Source organism: Corvus moneduloides, chromosome 13, assembly GCF_009650955.1.
Source record: "Corvus moneduloides isolate bCorMon1 chromosome 13, bCorMon1.pri, whole genome shotgun sequence".
In the NCBI taxonomy this organism is placed as follows: Eukaryota; Metazoa; Chordata; class Aves; order Passeriformes; family Corvidae; genus Corvus; species Corvus moneduloides.
Window position 1 is genome coordinate 12,558,510 of NC_045488.1, and position 19,699 is coordinate 12,578,208.

Sequence of the window (19,699 nt, forward strand, 5' to 3'; positions counted from 1 at the left end):
GCCATGGTCGGAAGAGGCTTTGTTGGATTTCTCCTGTGGACCCCAGAATGTGAGAGCCAGTTTGATTCCCAGTGTCGCTGGGTGCTGAGGGAAGCAGCTGCTCGAGATCTGTCAGCGTTGTCTGTGCTGCCATTGCCATGGAAACGGGAATCGGCTGCACACAAACGGCACACGGATGTTGGAACAGCATTTTCAAAACAAACCCGAGCTGGTTTGTCATTCTCAGTGCTCAGAGCCCAAGTGCTGCCACACAGCCTGGCTGCAGGGACAGCTGCGGGCCCATGAATCTGCAGCTCCTGATTAGAGAGATGCTCCAGACCCCTCATCATCTTTGTGGCCTCCTCGACCCTCACCAGTAGCCCCCTGTCTTTCCTAAGCTGTGGAGCCCAGAATTGAACACAATACTCCAGCTGTGGCCTCACTAGGGCGAAGCAGAGTAATCACTCTGACAGAAAGAGGAAAAAAAGAGAATACATAGAATACAAAGAAAAAGAAAAGGCAGAGAAGCTCTTTAATTTAGGGGTCTCCCCAAGCTGTGCTGTGTGATGCTGCACTGCTTTGGAGAACATGGGGTTCAGCTGGAACCAGGACACAGCGCTGAGCTGGAGTTCCACTTTTTAAATGCAGAAACTGGGAGGAATTTTTTTTTTTGCCATTGACACTTGAAGTAGTAATAAATTGTCTTAAAACCCCGTAACATAATTGTACAAGCACTGAACTTTATTTAAGAGCTTCACTGAGCTGGCAAGGAGCAAACCTGACCCATTACTTCAGCCCAGCACCTGAGCACAGGGATGAGTTCAATCACCCTCATCAGGGCTTACAGCCTGTGTCCACAGGAGCCCTTGGGGGAGCAGGGAGGACAATCTCCTTCGTTCCCACCACTGCAGAAAAGCGGAATCATCTCCATCAATTCTGGAAGTGCTTGAACACAGAATACAGAAAAGGGTCTGACTTACAGATCTGATGGAGAAAACCAAACCATGGAATGTGGTGGGTGTTCAGGTCAAGGGATCAAACTGGAAATTAACTAGAGTGGCTGGACCTGGGATGGACGCTCTGGGACAGCACACCAGCACCTACAGCATGTTTAGCTGGGTATGGGCTGGTCCTTCCATCGAGGGACACAGCTGCTGGAGATGTGCCTCTTACTGACACACTTACTCTCTTTAACACGAAGATTTCCTACAAGCTGCGAATTATTTGTATCACCTTTTAAATCAAGCTATTAGTTGCACAACTTTTTTGGGATGTATCAAATTACTCAAGTCCTACTATAGATTTCCAGCTCTAGCTACAAGATGTGGTCACTGTACAGGAGTTCAATGGGATGTGGTGCTGGGTTGCAGGAGGAAGGAGCAGTTATTGAACCATTCAGTTCCCAGTCCCTCTGACGTTCCATTCTCACCTGCTGTACAAACCCCAGCACTTGGGAGCAGCAGTTCTGCCACACAGGTGGGACTGTAGAAAAGGAGTCCTTGGCTGTACATGGCTTCCACAGCAGCTTTGTTACATCAGGTACAAACTGTACAAGTTCTCCAGGTTTCAAGTGTTCTAAATGGCAGAAACAGTTCAGCCTGTGTTTAGAGACTGGGTTTAAGGGTGGAGATTATTTCAGATAAGGACCAGGCTGAGTAACCAGCTCCATATAACAGCAAAGATGTGGGTTTAATACAACCTACAATAGTACAAATATGTACATATGTACAGAGCGGGTCCTCTTCACCTGCTGCTGAGCACACTCGGCACTTGATCCTCAGCTTCCTTGGAAGCAGGAAACACTGGAGTAAAACAGGTTCAGTTTTGCAGCACCTCAAGTTGCTGGGTTGAGCTGTCTGTGACCGGGGCCTACAGGACCCCGTCACTGAGGCGGGACTTGCTGTAGTCCCCCAGGTCGTTCTGCAGGTCTCGCTCCTCATCATCTGCAATAACAGATTGTAATTAAGATTACAATCAAAATTCTCAGATCTGATCTGATGTGGTATCACTGAAAAAATATCAAAGTACAGTTTCCCAGGACATGCTGCTAAAGGGCACAGCACCAAGCTGGCCGGGGCTGGTGATGGGACAGAGTCAGCAGGCACAGGATGTGTGGCTGTGCTTCCAGCCCAGCGGTCAGTGCTCCAGGTGGGGATCTCTGGCTGCAGGGCAGCCCCACATCACAGACTGCCTGACTTCAGACACTGCAACACAGTCACACCAGCTGCTGGGCTTTGAGACTGCCTATCAAGCTTTCAAACTCCCCCACTAAAACCCAACTCCTGCAGACAGTCCCATTCCCAGAGTTGACACTGTGAGGCTTCACAGAGGCTGGGAACCTCAGGGACTAGCACTGGGACCCCTTCCAGACCAAGGGCCTCCTTCCCTCAAAAAGTGAAAAAACCCTAAAACTTCCATTTGTTCCAACGAATAAGCTTCTCCTGCACCTCAGTGCTAATCCTTTATATTAGGAAAGACTCTTGTTCACAGCAAAGGAAATCCAAGTTGAGTTAATTCATCTTCCGCCGGCTGCCGAGCTGCCTGCAGCTCTCCACACCTTCACCCCAGCACCCCAGGAGCCAGGCAGGGACCTGAGGGCTGCTCCAGCAGCAAAAGGCTGGAGTTCGCTTGCATGACACAGGTTTGTTCCATAAGAAAACACCACCACAGCACCAGGACATCCTGGAGTTTATTAACAGACATTTTATAAGCTGCCACCTTCAAACATCCCCTTGCCCTTCTGCAGGTGCCTGAGCAAAGGAACCAGGCTGGGTGCTGCCCTGCCCCAAGAAACATCCCCCATATTGGGTATTTTCCCTGAATAATTTCAACCTAAGCCTGCACATTCCTAGAGGCAACAGAAACCATGTGGACTCCAGTGGCTTTGTGGCACATGCCACAGGCTCTGTTCAGCCTGATGCAGACCTGGGTGATGTTTTCCTGACAGCTTTTAGGCAGAAATTCTCTCTTGTTTTTTTTCCCCTCCCTAAACAATTACAACCACCCTCCCTCCAACCCCCCAGTTCTGCCCTCTCCTGCCCTGCAGACAAATGAATATGAAGCCTGAAACAGCCACTTTTTCTGGAATACTGACCCTGGAAGCACCACTGGCCACACTTAAATCACAGCTCAAGCCAACACAATAAGCTATTAAGGAAAACCAGAACAAAGCTTGGGAAATGTGGTCTGAGGTAGTAACACACTCTGCTCAGACCATCCCTCAGGAAGAAGCTTCCAGAAGTCACCCTTTAACCTTTACCACCAGCTCTTAATCCAGTTTGTCTATACAGACACAGAGGGGTTCATCAGGAAAAGGATCTTCCCCAAGTCCAAATTCCGAGCCACCAGAGCAGGGACCTTGCAGGGACCCCACCTGGATGGGAAATGGTTTTATGGGGTCACTGTCAATCAGAGCTCTGTTTTTTCAACCACCACTCACAGTGCAAGTTACACAAGCCCAATCTCTGTGGTTTAACATTTTTTCCACCACTTATATCTGTATCACGCCCACCCTTTCCCAAGTGGCATTGGGGAATGCTGCCCATGTCACTGTAACTTCATGGCACAGCTGCTGCCTGAGCCATCAGCTCCCCTGTGAAGGCCCCCACAGCCAGGTACTCATGCTGACGAAGCAGCACAGAGCTCCAAGGGGCAACAAGAGCTGTGTGGCATGGGGACAGAGTCAGGGTGCTTCATCCCTGCACCGTGTGGCAGCCACCTAGAGCCACCTGACAGGGGCAGCCAGGTGGGGGTCTGGCTCTGCTCCCAGGGACAAGGGACAGGACAAGAGGAAACGGCCTCAAGCTGTGTCAGGGGAGGGTCACATTGGATACTGGGAACATTTCTTCACAGAAAAGGTAGTCCAGAGCACCCAGGCTAACCCAGGCAGATGGCACCAGTCAGCATAGACTCAACCCCAGTTACAACCTCCAGAGCTGCATCCTGAATTACGGAATTCTGGTACGGAACTACTGCAGCGAGGAGCTGGGCAGGACCCACTGCTGACTGAGGAGAATGGAACTGAACTATGAAACCCCCACCCACAGGACTGCCAGGGCTTGCAGGGCTCAGGGACACACAGGACACCCTGCACTCTCTGTCCACAACAGCCCAGCACCATTAGGAGCATGGCTCCCATGGCCCCAGCACGGACAGAAACGCTGTCAATCACAGAATCCCAGGATGGTTTGGGTGGGAAGGGACCTTAAAGCCTATCTCATTCCACTCCCTGCCATGGGCAGGGACACTTGCTACTGGACCAGGCTGCTCTGCATCCCCCTGTGCCTTTGTGCAGCTGCCAGCCTGGATGAGCAGCTGCCAGCCCAGGGACCACCCGCCAGAAGGCCAGGTGTGACACACAAACCCCCTCTGAGTTCTGAGCACGAGGGGCACAGAACAGGCTGCAGCTGGAACAGCAGGCACTGCAGTTCGTTAGTAAGTTAATTAATTGCTACAGGTTCTGGTCCATCCTATTCTTTCACTTGTGCATGAGTTTCAAACTCCCAGCCCAGCCCAGCCTGCTGACACTGCACTTAGCTGCGTGTTCACACAATCAGCTGCTTTTTACTGGCTTTGCCGATTCATTTCGCTTAGATGCCAGTTAAATACGGTGCCTGAAAAACTTCCAGCTAAAAGCTTATTAATTTATATAACTCAGTATGAGGGTCAAAATCAGGGAACCTGTAGGATTTTTGTCCCATTTCCTATTTTTTTTTTCCCCTCTTTATTTTACGCTTTCATTTAACTGGAAATATTCTCTATGTTTACACAACATTCTCGCCCTACTGACATGCAGGCCTGTCACAAATATCCCCAACAGCTGGATGGAGAAGGCAGACAAGGCAGGCAGAGGCAAGCGAGGGAGCTACATGCAGGACAGGGAATGGCCATGCACACACAGGTGTTAGGCAGCACTGGATCAGGAGCTCTGAGGTGGGTTAGCAGGAACACCACAAGCCTGTTGAATCTGTGTATAATGCACAAAAGTTACACCTGGAATCACCACCTGAGGCCTCACTGCACACCAGCTCCAGGCAGGTGTGACAAGAGCAGGAGTCAAACCACTACATTCCTCTATTTGACAATTTAGGAATGTCAAGGCCCAAAGCCCTCCCAGCAAGGGGCCAGAGCTGGGGGTTTGGGTAAAACCATGTTTAGAATTTAGAGTCTTGCTTTTCCTAGCAGGAACCATACACAACTGCAGTGAGGTGCCAAAACCCTCTCACTCAAGGCTGTTGCATTGTTGCTGTCCCACAGAGAGTGAGACCAAATTTCAAGCTTGTTTGTTCTGTCTGAGCAATTTGTCATCAGCTAAACCAGCAAGGCTTTACACAAATTCAACAAGTAACTCAGCATGGATTTATCACAATGGGATGGAGGTAAGGCCCAAGCTCACCTTGGACGTCTTCTTCTCCACCATCACCATCCTCTTCCTCATTGTAAGCCAGCTCGGCCTGTTTGTCTGCCTCATACTCACCCACGTTCCCATCATCCCCATTATAATCTGCCAGTTTAGAACCCTGCTGCGGGTCCACAGGGGATTCATTCTCATCAAAGAACCGGCCTGTGGAGTAGGAAAGGAGTGAGTCAGCAGCAGAGAGGAAAGAAACAGGAAGATCCTACATTAGAGCAGATCGCAGGTGGAGGCAGTCGGGGTCTGTGGTAGTTCCAGCTGGAGAGAAAGGGGGGAGAAGGGAGAGGGCTTGGGCGGGGGTTGAAGGAGGCTCGTGGAGCACCTCCATGCAGGAATGATGTGCTCTGTCACCCAGCACTTGACCTCGTGACGCCTGACTGTCCCACACTCCTCTCTCCACCGGCAAGGGCTGGAGTGAGCACCCAAACAGCTCCACCTTGGATTGCCCACAGGCACCAACACAAGATTTCTCTAAAAGCACAAGAGCACTCACTCAGTGGAAGGGTTAGTATCCACTTTTCCTGAGGCCTGGCATTTTGCACACCCTGGCACACCCTGGAGTAATCCAACGCTGTCCTGGTGCCTGGCACTGCCTGCAGAGGGTGCCCTGCTGGCACAGGAGGGAGCCCAGCACAGGCCTGCCCTTGCCTCTCAGCTTGGAAACTCATCCAGCTGGCTTTACACTCTGCTTTCCTATTAAGTTTTAACAGTTTTCAAAATGTCCCAAATCCAGTATTTTCATCTCCCAACAAAAAATTAAGAATGGTTTCATATCCTGAAACAATGCACAAGAAAAACAGGAATTAGCTGGATATATGGAATGAGCAGACCATCACCCAGGCACACAGTGAGAGATTACTGGTGTGATGTCAGCTCAGAGCTGGTGTTTAATGGGATACAGGGAGACCTCTTCCAGCCCAGTCCTTGAGGGAAGCAGCTCTGAGTCTGCAGAGGTCACTGGCCTGGAAGGTTGTGTATAAATGAAAAAACTGGGATTAAAGTGTGATACAATCCTTACACACTGGGCACCAAGGCTGCTGGGGCAGGTGGTGATTCCCAGTGCAAGCAACTAATGGAGAAGTAAACCTGGAGAATGATTTCAACATCAGGATTAAAAATGGACAGATGTAAAAGTGAAATTATTTCCTAAAACAATGCATGTATAAAAACCAGGACAGAAGCAGTACCATGGTGCTTCTCTGTATGGGGGGGAAAGCACCAGAATCACACCTAGTGCAGCTCAAATGTACAGAACACCAGTTTCAGGTATTTTCTTAAAACAAGCATGAAAAAACCCCACGATCAGTTTAGAACTCCAAAGTCCCATACATTATTCATTGCCTGTTCATGTCTTATTGAGTGATCCTGGCTACTACTGTTGGTATTTTTGACACTGCATTATATACAAAACCCAGATAGGACAGTGGGATTTGCACATGTTAAACCCAAAGTGAGCCATGGAAGACAACGGCATGTACCCAACTTCCAGCAAAAACAGCCTGTGGATAGCCAGAGATACTGTGACAAACAAGCACTGAATGAATTGAAGTTGACAGAAGGAAAGGGTAAAGTATGATGAAGAGATCTAAGGAAATGCAGCAGGCCCACACAGGCTACAGACTGAGCTCAGGGACCACAGACAGTCTGGCGAGCCCATCCTGTCCCAGCCCCAGCCAGGGCAGGGACACCTTCCACTGTCCCAGCCTGCTCCAAGCCCCGTCCAACCTGGCCTTGGACACTTCCAGGGATCCAGGGGCAGCCACAGCTGCTCTGGGCACCGTGTGCCAGGGCCTCCCCACCCTCACAGGGAACAATTCCTTCCCCATATCCCATCTATCCCTGCCCTCTGGCAGTGGGAAGCCATTCCCCCTTGTCCTGTCACTCCAGGCCCTTGTCCCAAGTCCCTCTCCAGCTCTCTTGGAGTTCCTTTAGGGACTCTAAGGTCTCCCCAGACTCGTCTCTCCTCCAGGCTGAACAGTTCCACTCTGCACCCTCTGCTTCAAAGCCCTCAGTTGCCAACACCCAGCCAGGCACTTGCCCATGGTGGGAGCTGCAGAGCTGGGCCAGAGCTGGGCTCCTCCATACCAGGGGTGAGTTTGTCACCAACGGACCTTTCTGAACATCTGTCCTGACCATCAGGACAGAAACCTTACACAAACCTGGATTAGCTATTCCTTTCGTGATAAAGTCTCTCCCTCATTGCACCATTAAAACATACAATAGGAGTTATTCCAAATATGAAGAAGCAAAGAGAACAGAATAATTGGGGCCAATTCCTGACTCTCAGGTACCCCCTCACAGCCTACAATGCAGACATTTCTTTCCCAGCTTCTGCCTACACAACTATGCCCCCATCATTTAATCCGTGACCAGGGAAGAGAGACAATGCATTAACAAACCCAACAACTGAACCATTAAAAAAACTAACAACTGAAATGAGAAGCCTTCTCACTCCAGAAGTTTCTTCCAGAAGCTCCTTTGATAAAATAATGAGCCTTGCACACCTCAGGGTACACAGAGTGGAAGCCAGGCCTGCCCAGTTTCCGTGACAATTTGTAATATGCTTGTCCCTGCTCCATCACACAGTTCCACGAGTGATATTAAAACAACCAAAGTTTTCTCAGTTTTGGCTGAATTCTTACAATATTGTCCAAAAAGTGTATTGAAGTCAAGCAATAAAGTAACTCAGTATCCTGCATGTATCAAAGTTCTGGCTTAACCAATTTAACTGTGCAGTAATTTCCAAAAGCGTCTTAAATTCTGACAAGGAAGTAATTTTTTAAAATAACTGAATATACATGTGGAAAATAACACATTAAAGCATATCTTTTACCCAGGAACACATTATAGTCATTCTCAGGCTCCCTCTCCAAAGCCACCAGCTGCAATGGTCTCTATTTTCCAGACAGGCACTTACACAGATAAAAAATGAATGGATTTTTTTAATATATTGAAGTGTGTGACATTGGCCAACTTACTTTGCTTAATCTTCTGCAAGTCACTAACTCGGCTCTTTGGGATTTTTATCTGGTCTGGCTCAATTTTGTGGTCTTTCTGGGTTTCCACATTTTCTTCAAAATTCAAGTGCTGGAGAGGATTTGGAGGGATCTGCTTGGCAATGTCGGCATTTCCATCACTGTCACTGGGCAAACCTACAACATTAAAATGTGAAGTTATACTCAGAATTTTAGCAGGACAGGATTGGAACAAGCCACCTGCAGTGCAGGTATAACCTGATATTTCTCTGGCATTAAAGTGACTTGATCTGCAAGCATTGAGTTTATTTTCTTTGGGTTTGTCTCTTTTCTAACTGCAATTCTTCCAAACCCTTTCACTGCAGGACTTTTAAGTTCTCACATCCTAAACCTTTCCCACGTGACCCTCAAGTAAGCTGTTTCCAGGGACAGGAGGACACTGAGCAGGCAACAGGAACATCTGACTGTGGCTACCAAGAGATCAACAACCAACTCCTGAGGGGGTGGTGCAGCCCTAATTAGTACTCTAAGGAGCAACACTCATTTCAGTTACTCTGTCCACTGGAGGAATCCTGAAGCACTTATCCTTGAAATTTCTAACTCAAATTTAGCTGCGATTGGTCAAAAGGCTCAGAAATTATTGGTGTGGAGGGTACAAGAAGAGATCATACAACAGCAGCCCAAGTGCCTCAGCCAGGTAAGAACACAACCTTGGATCCTGCAGAAATTTATCCTTGGTTTTCTTCTTGTAACCAAAATATTGCCTCGTCACCTGCTAACAGGAATTTTACCTGGTGCCAGGTTTGGAGCATGGGGCTGCTCAGTTGGAAGATTCATAACAGACTGATGACCTTCACTTTTAGGAGCTGAAATAAGCGGCTTCTTTAAAGCTAAAAAAAAAAGTCACAGGGACAAAAGCATTAACATGAAACAAACACACTATTTACCTGGTCTTGCTCTAACAGTCCTGTAAATTTCTGGTTTTTTATAGTTTCCTTAATGAAAATATAAAAGACAAGATTTCAGGAGGGGCATTATCCAAACCATTCCATTTTGGGAATTCAAACCTCTAAGGCACAGTAGAAATGGTCTGATTTTACACCCCACTTGAATTTTATTACCACGGAGAGATTTTAAAAGTCTGCACTCACTATAAACCACATGGTGTTCACACACAACATCTACATCACCAAGACCCAAATGTGAAAGAATGAAGAGTATTTCTCCTAACCAGTGGGAGTATCTTCAGCTTTAGCAGGGTCATTATCTTCTATTTCAGGCATGCCTGCGTCTCCTCCGGGTTTGATTTTCTCTGCAAGACAAGAAAAGGATATTCTGCCTTACTAACCCTTCAGCCTGAACAGTAAATTTCCCTCTTGTGGAAGGCTCAAACTTAGAACAATCACTGCAGCTAATCAAGTTATCCGAGCCAAACAATTCCTTCTTCTACTTCAGAGAAATGCACAGTCTGGAGGCTGGCAAAGGATGCAACACAGCTGGCCCATTCTCTATCAGAAAAGCCCAAAAAAGGAAATACCTTTTCCATTTGCAACATGTTCTGAAGGGTCCTCATTCTTCACTGTGTCTTTATCTTCCACCTCTGCAGCAGTCTCAGGTATTGCCTGGTCACCATTGCTGGGACTGACTGCAGTGTCTTTACTGGACTGAAGTTTTTGTGTGGCCTGTTAGAACAAATAACAAGACAACATTAAACACTTCCCTGGAAATTACAAAACAAACGCCCTCAAATTCAAGATTACTTTGGGTAAGCAAAATTGCATTTATGAATTCAATGATCACCAAAGCAAAGAGCAGAGCCCTCTATGCACGAAGCTGGACCCTGGGGCTCTGGAAACACAACCGGACAGAAAATGTTCAATACAGCACAGCTGCAGGACATTTCTACTGCCATACACAGGTGTTAAGTACAACACAAACAGGTTAAGGTAACATCAACCTTAAGCCTCAGGTCAGAGCCTTGAAACAATTCTAGACTGTAAGAGAAGATGTGACAAACTTGCTCTCAGTCTGCCCTATTATTTGAGATGTTTATAGATAAAGTAAAGAAACAAAATTTTAAGCATCTGTTTGCAGCAAAGAGGCCCAAATTCTACTGGAAGCCTGTTTCATGCAATCACACTCTTGATACCATTCCAATACCATCACAATTTGCATCACATTAGCACCTCGAGGCCTCGGCAGAGCTCAGGCTCCCTCTGCAATAACCTGTGTAAGGCTCTGACAACACAGATCCCACCCTGGAGAGCTGAACAGCAATATCCATGTTACAGACAAGAACTGAAATCCTCAGCAATGACATCATGGAGGAAGGCTGGAGCAGAACAAAGAATTTGGCCTCAGCTTGGAGCTCGGTCCACCGGGTGAGACAATAGGCAGATTTCTTACCTTAACACCCACTTAGGTGTATCAGGGGGATACTGAACACAAAGTTAGGGAAGAAATGTCCCAGCCCTCCACATCTCTGAAGCAAACAGCAAGCTTTGGGCTCTTCTCATTCAACACACACTTTCTTGGCATTACCTTTTGTTCCCGTGCAATTTGGTCCATTAATTTCTTGATGCTCTCTTCATGCTGCAGTCTCATTTCCTTGATCTGCTGCCCACACTGCAGGCTTGAGGAGAAACACACCATTAGTTACACTTCATTTGTTGGATCTGCTCTCCCACAAATAAAGTAAGGGAAAAAATATGAAGTGGCACAAAAAGCCAAACCTGAGATACAACTAGAGTAGTCTGCCCAAAAAGCCTGGTCCTGGCATGTATGTGGAGTGGGAATGGACTGAATACAGAAGGAAAGCAGAACCGGAAAAAATAGGCACAGAGCAGAAAAAACAGTAAAATAAAGAGAACAGCCTTGAATATACTTCCTCCAGAAGCTGGAATGCAACCAAAAGGTCAATGTCCAGAGTTAATCTGTCTGCAAATATTAATTCCACTGGGAAGGCAACGTGTCTCCCCTGGCTGTCAACGGAGAAGGTGCACAACTGCCGCTATCAGTTACTGCTCCCAACTCAAATAACATGATCTGAATACACAGCCAGGTGTCCCAACTTCCTCAACATGCCATGACATCAGCCCAATCACCAAACGTCCCATGTCCCACAAATGCTCAACACAGCACAGAAACACTTTGTGTGTGTAAAAGTTTCAAACACTTTATCAAGTGTTAAGTCCTCCTCACTCCTCAAAGCTCCAGGAGTATTTGTTCTCCCCGTTTCTCTGTCATCAACTTAAAAGGCTGAAGTCAACTTAAAATTTCAATCTACACAAGGTGCTTTCAGCTTCAGTAGAAACAAATGAAATTACACTACTAGAAAGGCAGCAATTAACAACGCTGGTGACACAGGATTGTGTCCTTTAAACTTTCACGTGTCAGTGAACTAAACCTCCATGTTATAAAAAATACACTGACTTAAAAATGCAGAACAATTCCACTAAGTCAAGATTTTCCTTAGCTCCTATCTCATGTTGGGAGAAGGACTACAACACCACAAAGAACTTGAAAGTCAAACAGTCAGCTCAGGTGCATTGCCAAGTGAGCACACTCATGTTTGAGGATTAGCAGACATGAGATTAATTAGCACTGTTTAGTAAATACAGGTCCCCATCACACGCACCAACCTGCAGTTACCAACACTCCTGAGGACATACCTGTCATATTCCAGCCTCCTTGTCAGGTACGTGTTGTTCTTCTTGTACTCATGCAGCTGATCCTCCTGGCGGATGAATTCCTGCCGTAACTCTGCCAGTTGTTCTAGGCCAAAAAAGCAAAAATCAACATGAATACAGAAAGAAAACAAAAAATGCCCCATGGGAGATACAATTTCCAATATTGCTAAAGAAGTATCAAATTGCTCAAGTTTCATGTCCAGGCATACTTTAAAGATTCTTAAACCAATTTGAAGAAGATGCCACTTTACTCATGTATGCCAGATGGCAGCATGAATTAGAGACAAATTCTTCTGATGCTATGCCAATCCCCCTAAATGTTTCTGTACCTTTGCATTCAGAAGCCTTGCACAATGCTTTTTCACATATCTGTTGGAAATCTCCATAATTTCCTGAAAGATTCTGTCACTCTGAGTAACATGGAAGCGCTGCCAGGTTACTCCAGGCAGGATGCTCAAACACTGTTTGTCTGCAGTAAGTGTACAAAAGGAGGCACCTTCCTGCTATCCATAAAGCCAACATGGATTTTCCGTCTTCACAGCCGCTCTAGTTCTCCCTGTTCTTCAGCCTACAAATAATGAAGCTCCCTACTACTTTAAGCTGCAGCTACATGGATACAGGCAGAAACCGTGTGTGTTGTATGCAGGCATGTTCACATCCGAGCACGTTCCGGCTCACTCTGAAGTACCCTGAATACAGCAACACCACAGGCATTATGATCATGTCTGTACAGAACTTCAGAGATGTTTCCTGGACCTTTTCTAACCCAGCATAACCATCACAGTGTTTCTGATCGGACTCTACTAAACTGTGTATTTGCCCATGAAAATGATTCTACTGTCTTGTAACTCAGCAGTGCCAGAATACATGTTCTTTCTGCAGCAAAGTAAGTGAGAGCCAACTCTGCACTTACCCACACCAGGTAACAAATACAATGAGATTTCACATTGTGAGATGTTCCAGCATCACCAGATCCTTCATTTAAACTGCATTCTGCAGCACCTGGGCAGTTAAAATGCACAACTTCAGCCTGCCAAATAAGTTTGGCCATGAATCCCTTACCCTTTAGCCGATGTATGTCTGCCATCTGATAGGAGATGTTGTTTTGCAGCTTCATCTGGAAGGAAGAAAAAGTTGGATAAATACAGGTGACCAGCAGGCTGGGGAGGGATGGTTTGGGCTGTGAAGACTCAGGTGTGTCTGTTTGCTTTGTAAAGCCAACTTATGGACAGGATTATCGGAGTGATGTGCACAAAGTTCCTGTAAATCTAAGAAATGTGTATTTAGTGATCTGTAAATGACATCACCAAACTAAACACTGTGTTCAGGCTTTGCTAGCAGTGGCTTCAATTTTAATTCCAGAACATAGTTAGATCAAAAAAGTAGATTGCCTGGACTAAAATAAACATGCTGCATCAGGATACTGCAAGAGGGACTGTAAACAGCCAATGTTAAGCACAGGTGGATAAAAATAAACACAGCATCCACAGCAAAACCAACTGTTACCTAAGGTATATGATATAATAGAATAGTTACATTTAAATAAATCTTTTATGTGTTGCTATCTAACATCCTAACACACATTTTATTTTGAGAGGGAATCTCACATCAGTAAACTACAACAGCTTTTGGCATTTTTAGTAAGGAAAGAAATAGTTACAATAAGTAAGACGTGCATGTACACAAAGTCCTGAAGTAAAGATGCTTTGTTCTGTAATTACATAAAGACAAAAACCAGCAGGAACAAAGAGAAGATTCACGTGTGGAATATTCTAAGAAACGGGGTAAAAATCTTCACCCTGCCCCCAGGCACCTCAGGTGCTGTTTTTTCTTGCAGTTTCATGGTAGTACAAAGGGCACCTGCAGGAAGGTGCTGAGCAGGGCTGTCACGTGTAGATGACAAGGTCAGCATCACCTCTGGGAACAGCACACTGCAGTGCCAGCACAGCCACTTGGCCAGGACGTGCTGGGACATACACGGGGACATGCCTGGACACAGCGGCTGTTTCAGTTCCCCCCCAAGTCCCTGAAGTGTCTACATCAGTCACCTCCATTTCCTGTCAAAAAAACCCAAAACACATCTGCCCTGCCTCTAGGACTTCCTCCTCCTACCCGTGCCTTCCCTTCTATCAAATTATTCATTCTTTAAATATATTTCCCATTGTGTTTTTGTTGTTACAAGAGGCACTCTGACTGGGCTGATCCATTTGTCCCATATGGATACGATCAGGCATTCCTGACTACAGACTCCAGCCATGCAGGAACTGCAGGGATGGTGCTTTTCTGCAGCACACAGTGTACACAGGGCACACATCCGACAGCTCCTGGCACACAACAGAGGTTCCTTGGGCAGCAGAGTTTTTGTGCCAGCCAGCAGGATCCTGGCTATCCCTGGCAGCAGAGCACTGCAGGATCCTGGTTGATCCCTGGAGCAGGGCATGCAGGAGTACAGGCAAATCCTGACCCATGCCCAAAACAGAAGTCAAGAGGGTTCTAGGGCCTGGAGAGGCACCACTATGGCCCCCACTATGGCAGGACACAGCACTGCTTCACAAGGCTTTTCCCAAAAAAAAGAAAGCAAGCAGAACTGAAAAATTAGGGACAGAGCAAAAAAAACCCAGTAAAATAAACAAAACGGCCTTGAGCATATTTCCTCCAAATCCTGGAACATAACTGAAAAGTCCAGCTCCACAGTTAATCTGTCAGCATTTATTAATTCCACCAAGAATGTGATCTTTAGGTAACCTGAGCCCTCTGACCACAGTGCTCAGAAACAGGGACAAAATTACTCCCCACAGGGACACTCAAGGAGCCTCCTGGCATGTCAAAGCCACGTTTGCCTCATGCTCTGCCCACCGAGGCATTCAAGGCCCCCTTACAGGATGCACAAAGCAACATCCCATCAGTGACAGCCCGGGTAGGACTTGCAGAGCTTCACTTCAAAAGCACAACTGGCCCTGCAGTGGGGACACACAAGGAAGCAGAAAACACAAATCACCACCAAGCCTCTCCCATCCACTTGGCACCCACCATGCCAGCTCCTCCTCCAACGACCTGGGACAGGAGAGCAGGTACACACATTAATTTGTTGTGTTAATGAACAAGTATCTCCCCCTATTTTGCAAAACCACAGGCAATAACCACATTTTCCTGTCTTCCATTCTAATGCAGTTGTTTCCCAGAACCCAATAAACCTACAAACAAAGGAGATCCTGGGAAGTATCAGGGTCTGTTTTCAGACCCTCCTCTATGAGAATTCCTCACACACAAACCCTTCCCACTGGCTCCTGCTCATCCCATAACCATGTGCCTGGCTGGAGGAGGGCTGCTGTCTGTGAGCAGGAGCTGCATAGGAACACGCAGCACTTTTATCACGCAAGCTTTCCTTTTGATGATTTCGAGTTTCAGAGAAGTGACAGAATTTATATCCAAACCAGCTCAGCTGACAGCAAATGTCCCTCATCTGAAGGATAGAAAGGGAAGAAGCTTTTTTATGATTCATGGGATCTGTTCCACCTACACATGCAAAACCCACACTTCACGAGCCATGGCGCAGGTCCAGTTCTTCCTAGGCCACGTCCTCCTCTGGTCTAGACCTGTTTGCATTGCTGAGCTCTCAGGGGCTCCTCAGGGCCTTTCCAAGCACTTGGGATGGAGAAAATAAACCCTCTGTAGCCCAATGAGCCCTGCACAGGAAAAACCACCAGAAATCCTGTGCATGGACATGTGGCAACCCTCCAGTGCTATCTGAGTTGTGAGTCTTGCCATGTAACAACTCCACATTGCTGCTGTCAAGCTACAGCTTTGCAAACTGGGGAGTTACCAAGTTTTGGCAACAAAGAACAGACCTAGCTGCTCCTGGGGATGTTTGACTTAACAGCTTCATCCCAAGCATTTCTGGGCAGGGCTGTGTTCCACACCCAGCATGGCCAGCAGCAGGTATGGAATGAGAGGTGCTCCCTGCACACTGGGCGCCTGCCACCTGGAAGCTCTCCACCACAGATTCCTGCCAGTCACACATTTTATTGCGCTTATTGCAAATGGATATGCAAAGCAATGGAAAAACCCCAAAACCTAATGGCATGCTGCAAAAACCCCGTGAAATACTGAGGAAGCTGATGCTACCTGTGCATGCAGCACCTGCCCAAATTCCAGGGTAGGCATTACCCCTGTTTGCCTCTCACAGGGAGCTCCAAAAGAGACCTCCTTGTTTGTTCCAAGGTCCAACAGACCCTCAGGAGCTCACCACAAGAGAGAAGAATTCCCAAGAATTCATGCTTTGCTGTTTCTTTTTAAACACAAGACACTGGGTCACACTCCCATATTTGCTCTCAAGAGCAAACACCACCGTGGTGCAGTGTGACAGGCTCGTTCCAGGAGCAGGGGACAGAGGGGAGAGCCAAGGGTGTGGCCTTGACTCCAGAGATCCCTGAGCCAAGAGGAAACTGCTGCAGAGACTGGAGCTGCCTCAGCACTGGGAAAGGCACTTGATTTATGCAACCACAAGGCAAAGGACCTCAGCTGAGGACAAAGGAGCACAAAGCAGAACTGACACTGAGAAGCACCAGAGCAGAATCTTCAAATGAGTTTTCCTTAAAACGAGCCTGAATTTGTTGTGATCACTTGATACCAATGTTGGGGTTTTATTTCAGCTCCTGCATTTCACAAATGGACTAAGATCACAGGTTACGAGCAGTTTGGTCAGACAGACTTGCCAAATTCTATTTTGAGAGGAAAAAAATTATCACTCAAGCCTTTTTTGGTCAGACACTTTATATTTACTACTGTTTCCTTATGACAGACTTTCATTCTCTAAAACAAAGCTTTATTCTCTACTCTCAGAGAGGTAATAGTCACTTAAGTAAAGTCACTTAAAAGGTTTTAGAAAAAAAATAAACACTGTTGCCACTGAGAAAAGACAGTGGCTCACATGGGAGGAAAAATGGCCAGCTACTGGTTTTTGATAAAATCCTGCTATTCTGGACTCTTCGGGCACTCTGAACATTTTGAAAGAGGATGTTAAAAAGCTACAAGCTCTCACGGCCTTAACTGGCAGCTTCTGGAACAAAGAAGGAAGACACACAGCACACACTGCAGGCAATTAACACTAAATTTAATTTGGGATGTTTACTAGGCACGTTTCTCTCGCTGCCCTTCTGCTCTGCCCTGTGCAGTGTCACACTCAGAGCATCCAAACCCCAGGCAGATCTCTGGGAACACGACAGTGGTGGGCAGGCAGGGGCAGCCAGCAGCACCTGTTTGTACCCCATGCATCCGAGTGGGCCCTGGCTCCAGTAACCAGTGCTGCACCTCCCAGCTTAGACCTACATCTTCTCCCCCAGTGTCCTACAAGAACACATCACAGATTTCCAAAAAAATACAAATTTATTGCATTAAAAGCACACCTTGCCATGCAGCCCAGTAATGGATCACAGAATCCCTGGGGCTGGAAAAGCCTCCCCTGAACACTGAGTCCTACTTGTGCCCCATCCCCACCCTGTCCCCAGCCCAGAGCACTGAGTGCCGTGTCCAGGCCTTCCGTGGACACCTCCAGGAGTGGGGACTCCACCAGCTCCCTGGGCAGTTCCAATGCCTGACCACCCCTTCCAGGAAGAAACCCTTCATGAATTGTGCCTGATAGCTTACCTGAATCCTGCCAGTAGAGTTTTACACCCACAGGCAGTTACACTAACACACCAGACAAGCTGACTGCCCTTTTGCAGACAGAAGGGGAAGTGTCTTGGCTAAACCCCAACTGCTTTAGAATCACTGAATCATTGAGGCTGGGAAACACCTTTAAGATCATGAAGTCCACGTCATATCCAACTGGACTTTTTACTGCAATCTAAGGAAAAATAAAAATTAAAAATATGTTTGCTGAACACACAAAGGGCTTAATTGTAATGGTTCAGTAGGAAACTTTCATACAAACTTAATCAGTTTGAGGGAGTCTAATTCTGGAATGGGACATGTACATATTCAGCCTTTTCTGTGACAACTAAATGCATTTTCTGAGGCTGCTCATCCAATGTGTGATAAGAAAGGACCAGAAAAACAAACCTAGCCAGCAATTACCCTGGAGAGTGTGACATTTCCATAAATCCCACTGTGAGAACAGTGTTCAACGAGCAGAGTGATGACCTGCATGCAAATATACCCCACACGCCCCCTGAGCAGGACTTGTGTGCTGAGCCCCGTGAACTTCCCAGTTCAGGACGGTTATGAAAGCACAACAGTGAAAGCTGAGGCGTTCACTCATCTTCCACAACAAAAGAAATCCCCAGGCCACCCCCACTGAAAGGGCTAGCTGAATTTTCTATTAGCTTGGCTTCTCCAAGCCAAGGAAAATGACACGTTAGTCAGCAGCAGGGTTCTTTGTTTTTTTTTTTTTTTCCCCAAGTACACGCTGGCAGCATAAAAATCAGTGTGCTGTACCAGGCATTCCAAGAGGCAAGCTCAGGGTGCTACTGAACACCACACTGGTTTCATTTCCCTCGAAACTGTAGTTTTACGATTGTGTCTGGTTTCTTGAATGATCACAAAAGATCAGATATTCTCAGCAGAGACAGAAAGCTAAAAAACAGTAAGTAAATTTGAAACAGCCGCCTGGAAACGAGCGATCTCTCGGGATTTCATTGTTCACTCACACACACACACACTGGACATCTTCAGCTCTTTCTGGGGACGTTTTCAGAAATCAGAGTTCGCTGCAGCTGTCCCAGCAGCACCAAACCTGCGCCTCGGGGCCTTGATTCACTCCGGGGCTGCAGAGGCTGCGGGGACACCTTGGGCAGGCGAGGACTAACAGTGACCCGGACTGAGCCTCCCCGCAGGGTACCGGGACCCCCCGCCGCCCCCTCCCCTTACCTTGCCATCCTCGCACCTCTTCACCTGGCCGTCCCTGGCCTGCAGTTGGCTGCTCAGGTGGCTGTAGTCCGCCTCCTTCTGCTCCAGTTGCTTCCTGTGCGAGTCCACCTTGCCCAGGAGGTCCGAGTTCCGCCGTTCCAGGCGGCCCCGCGCCACCTCGGTGCGCTGGGCCTGGCTCTGCAGCTCGGCCAGCTCCTCCCGCAGCAGGGCCTGGCGGGACGCCGCGTTCCAGCAATGGAAGGCGAGCACGGCGATCACCGCCAGCAGCGCCACGAGCACCAGCGAGGGCAGGCGGCCGCCCCGGCGGTTCGCCCCGAATCCCACCATGGGGGAGGCCGAGGGCGGGGGCTTCAGGGGCAGCGGGGAAGGCGCTCAGGGGAGCCCTGAGGGTGCGGGGGGATGTAAGGGGAAGGGGTATCCTGAGGGGGGAAGAGGAAATGAGCCGGGGGGGACTGAGGGATCGGGGGGGGGGGGGGGAAGGTGGGGGGCTGCGGGAAGGGAAGAGGCCCTGCGAACAGCGGGCTAGGAGAGCTGGGAGAGAACGGCGGGAGGAAAGACCCCGAGGGGAGCAGGCGGTGCCCAGCAGGGCTATGACGGTCCCAGCCGAGCAGCCGCCGCCGGGCCGTGAGGGACCGGCCGAGCCGCCACCGCGGCGCCCCGCCCGCTGCCCGCCCCTTGCGCCTTTCGCGAGAGCAGTGCACGGAGCTCTCGCGAGAGCCGCGTCCCGCCTGCCCTGAGGCGACTTGTGGTGAGCGGGCGGGTGGGCGCACGGCACG

The 19,699-nt window shown here is 48.0% G+C and overlaps 1 protein-coding gene across 2 annotated transcripts; it reads right to left on the reverse strand.

Moving 5' to 3' along the window:
* Positions 1-694: 694 nt before the first annotated feature.
* On the reverse strand, positions 695-19,362 carry GOLM2 (golgi membrane protein 2). Of its 2 annotated transcripts, XM_032122935.1 has the most exons (10): positions 18,924-19,362; positions 13,119-13,173; positions 12,039-12,141; positions 10,909-10,999; positions 9,905-10,049; positions 9,599-9,679; positions 9,159-9,257; positions 8,371-8,544; positions 5,375-5,542; positions 695-1,922 (listed from the first exon to the last, which is right to left on the reverse strand). In XM_032122935.1, the coding sequence occupies exons 1-10, from the start codon at positions 19,248-19,250 to the stop codon at positions 1,849-1,851; spliced, it is 1,317 nt and encodes a 438-aa protein (XP_031978826.1). In that variant the 5' UTR covers positions 19,251-19,362; the 3' UTR covers positions 695-1,848. The 2 variants fall into 2 exon arrangements, with proteins under 2 accessions (XP_031978826.1, XP_031978827.1); XM_032122936.1 differs by lacking the exon at positions 5,375-5,542 and having other exon boundaries at positions 18,924-19,361.
* Positions 19,363-19,699: the final 337 nt, after the last annotated feature.